General features: G+C 38.6%; 1 protein-coding gene across 1 annotated transcript in view; it reads right to left on the reverse strand.

Annotated features, from left to right (window-relative positions):
- fam192a (family with sequence similarity 192 member A) overlaps nt 1–2,923 on the reverse strand; it is a 9,177-nt gene extending 6,254 nt beyond the window's left edge. Inside the window, exons 1-4 of the mRNA XM_015388915.1 lie at nt 2,823–2,923; nt 954–1,090; nt 770–868; nt 74–251 (exon numbers count right to left, since the gene is read on the reverse strand). Of these exons, the coding sequence (XP_015244401.1) occupies nt 74–251; nt 770–868; nt 954–1,080 (404 nt within the window). The 5' untranslated portion in view covers nt 1,081–1,090; nt 2,823–2,923. The remainder of the gene's footprint in view (nt 1–73; nt 252–769; nt 869–953; nt 1,091–2,822) is intronic.
- Nucleotides 2,924–3,206: the final 283 nt, after the last annotated feature.

Consider the following 3,206-nt stretch of genomic DNA (forward strand, 5'->3'; position numbering starts at 1 on the left):
TATTGATGCTAGTCTTCATAATCATAGCGTACTATTGATTCTCTGGATGTCATTGCCCAGTTCTAAACCTCACAATAATTCAGGAAACTCTACAGCCCCAACCAGAAAGCTTCCCATAAAAAAGGATATTCTGTATTCCAGTAGCTCCTTCTTCTCCTCGTCTCTCCGCTGCTTCTCAACCAGGACCTGCTGCCGGGAAACCTCGTCCAGGAAACTGGTCTCATCCTCGTCCAGTCCCCTCACCATGTTTCCTGTCACCAAAAGGCAGAACAAAGAGAGCATTAATTGAAGGCTAAAGAGTCTGTCTTCCACTGAATTAGCATCATAACATAAACAGGGCTTTAAGCCAACGAGCTGATCTGTGGATAAGTGGATCGTTGGAATGCTGCTGATGTTCTCTGCCCTGCAGAGCATTCATTCATTCATCCATACACTTCACAGGGACAGTGCACATGAATCATTGTTGATCTTTACCATGCTGGAATTATCACCATGGCTAACCTTTATCCTACGCTGGGTGATTACAAAAGGAGAGAAAAACTGATTTCAAATCATAACACAGCTCACTACACAACATTCCCACCAAACAAAGCAGGAAGCAGATTGAGAACATAACTGTAACCTAACCGGGCACTGCTCAGCTTTCTGTTATTTTCCTGGGTGTACTTTGCTGCAAAAGGATCACTGGCAGCAGTTCCCTTGGAGAGCTGCTCTCCTTCATGATGAGGAATACATGTGAATCTGGTTGGACTTGATGAAATAGACCTACGGAACTTAAACTGCTCCTCATATTCCTGCTGTTTCTTGTCCTTCTGCTCCTGCAGCCGGTCATAGAGGCATCGAGGGTCGTACTCCTCCTCTGGGGCCTCTGGTGAACAAACAGACAGACACATTTTTAAAAAACGAGTGGCGTCATTGGTCACGCTGCAGGACTTCCATGCATTCGCTCCCACCCTCTGGATCGTCTGGCTTCCTGACTTTCTCCCATTCCTCCTGCCTCTTCTTCCTCCTCTCGTCGAGCTCCGACTCAGAGACAAACTTCCTGCTGAGGTCGACGCCCGCCACTTCTCCGTCGGCCATCAGAGCGACCCTGCAGCAGCAAACATCAGTATCACAGCTATGTAAAAACTCTGGACTTAAACTACATACAAATCCTTGAAGTTTTATTGAGATAATTTAATTTAAGCAGCCGTATTTCTAAAGGGACCAGCAGGTCTAAACTTGGAGAAAATAAATTAAAGTCTTGGAAAAATGTATTGGGATTTTATATCATCTCTGCCAACTGCTAGAAATTATTCTGCAGATCAACCATGTTGGTACAAACAGACTATTTTTAAATGATTTATCTCTGCCAAAAACCAGTCAGCTAGATAAAATGCAACACGTGACAGTGGTGATGCACGCCAGTGTAACCCTCCAAACACTCCACGTCATCTTCCTGACCTGAAAATGTTTCAAAAGTATTATTATTCTCATCTTTATCTGCTACTTTAAAAAAAGGATTAATTCAGAATAATTATAAAAGAAAAAACATATTGGAGCAGCACTCTTTGGCTAAATAAAACGCTGTTAGCCGTTAAATATGTATTCTAAATGCCTCAAAACAACAAATCATGCATCTAATAACATTTGCAGGAAGCTGCAGAGAAAAACAAAAACTAGATTGCAGATTTTGGTCTAAAATATCACACTAGAATTTTAAAAACTGGAGAGCAATAAAGAATTGTTCTGCTCTATATCAGACAACAGCTTCTAAGATTTTTAAATGCTGCAAACCATTTTGCCTTAAGACATCATCTGCTCTAAAATCAAATCATTTGTTTTGACATCCAACTTGTTTACTTTAATGCTAATTCTAAAAACCCAAGTTTCCACTTGGGTCTAATCTTGTACAAATGAAAAAAAAAAGGATTTTACACCAATATCAGTTATATAGACAGAAAATGGGTTAATTTGGCTGTTTTATGAATCAATCTGATAAGGTCTGCCCCTCCTAAGCCTCTAGTTTAGCAGTGTTGTCTGAGCTGATGAGGTTAAGATCTGTGGAAACATAAAAGCAGAGAGAAATCCTTATTTTTCATCCTCTCAGCAGCCGAGGTGGAAAGTTTTGGCATTTAGTCTTAAACTATTTGATTTGCCTGAAGGTGAATACATTTATTTATTTAGCCAGAGGAGGGTCCAGACCCAGTTATAAACAGTAAATGATCAATGAATATTAAAATGATAAATCTTAATTCTAATAATTTTATATTAAAAAATAGCTGAAAAGTATCTTAGCATCCAAAATAGTTTTTGACTGTTTGACTATAAATTTGCAGTATAGTATCACCTTATCAGCCCACAGTTAAATACTTGAAAGGATGGAAAAGGGAAATTAAACAGCTAAAGGCAAACATGTAAAAAGATATTTTAAATTAAAATATTTTAATTTTATAGGTTTTAAGTGAAATTAAATGACAGATAGCAACTAGCATATTTGTTTGTTCTTTTTATCTAAATGTGTGATTTTGACATAATTTGATGAACTATATTTTTATTATCTTTGCTGTAAAATCAAACTACTTAGCACTTTGGTCAAAGCCCCTGTTTAAGGAAAAGGAAAGTTGTGTTATTGAGGCTCTGGTGTCGGTTCGGTTGTCTGGCTCTCTTCTGTGTCCAGTCAGATGGAGGTTAGGGTTAGCTAATGCTAGCTCCGTTAGCTTCACAGCGCCGCTTCCAGGCAGGAAGCCGGGCTTCCTGCCAACGAACAGCCTAACCTCTGACTAATTTTCGACTGCTTTATATGCAGCTGCAATCATTATTTTATATTTATATAAACTTACCGAATTTACCGCAAGCGGCTAGCAACCTGCTTGTTTATCACCCTCTGAGTAACACTTAAAACGGGCCGACCTCACAATCAACCTGACACAATGGTTCCGACCCGGTCTGAGCTATTTTTTTACGTCATAATTAGGAACTTATGGCAGCTTTATGAGAAAAAGTTTCATAAACATCTGAATACGACATCATAATTGCAAGATAAACCAACGAGATCCTGATAAAAATATGAGTTTTTTTTTGTTTGTTTTTTATTGAATGCAGTTCGCTCCATCGGTAGTAGTAATCATGGGAAATCCATGTTTTTTTTTATGCATTCAAAAATAGATTAATAAAAAATGCGTTAAGTTTAAAACAATGAAAGCAGGATCACAGGCCAACACCAT

This window comes from Cyprinodon variegatus, unplaced genomic scaffold, assembly GCF_000732505.1.
Source record: "Cyprinodon variegatus isolate N-32 unplaced genomic scaffold, C_variegatus-1.0 Scaffold442, whole genome shotgun sequence".
In the NCBI taxonomy this organism is placed as follows: domain Eukaryota; kingdom Metazoa; phylum Chordata; class Actinopteri; order Cyprinodontiformes; family Cyprinodontidae; genus Cyprinodon; species Cyprinodon variegatus.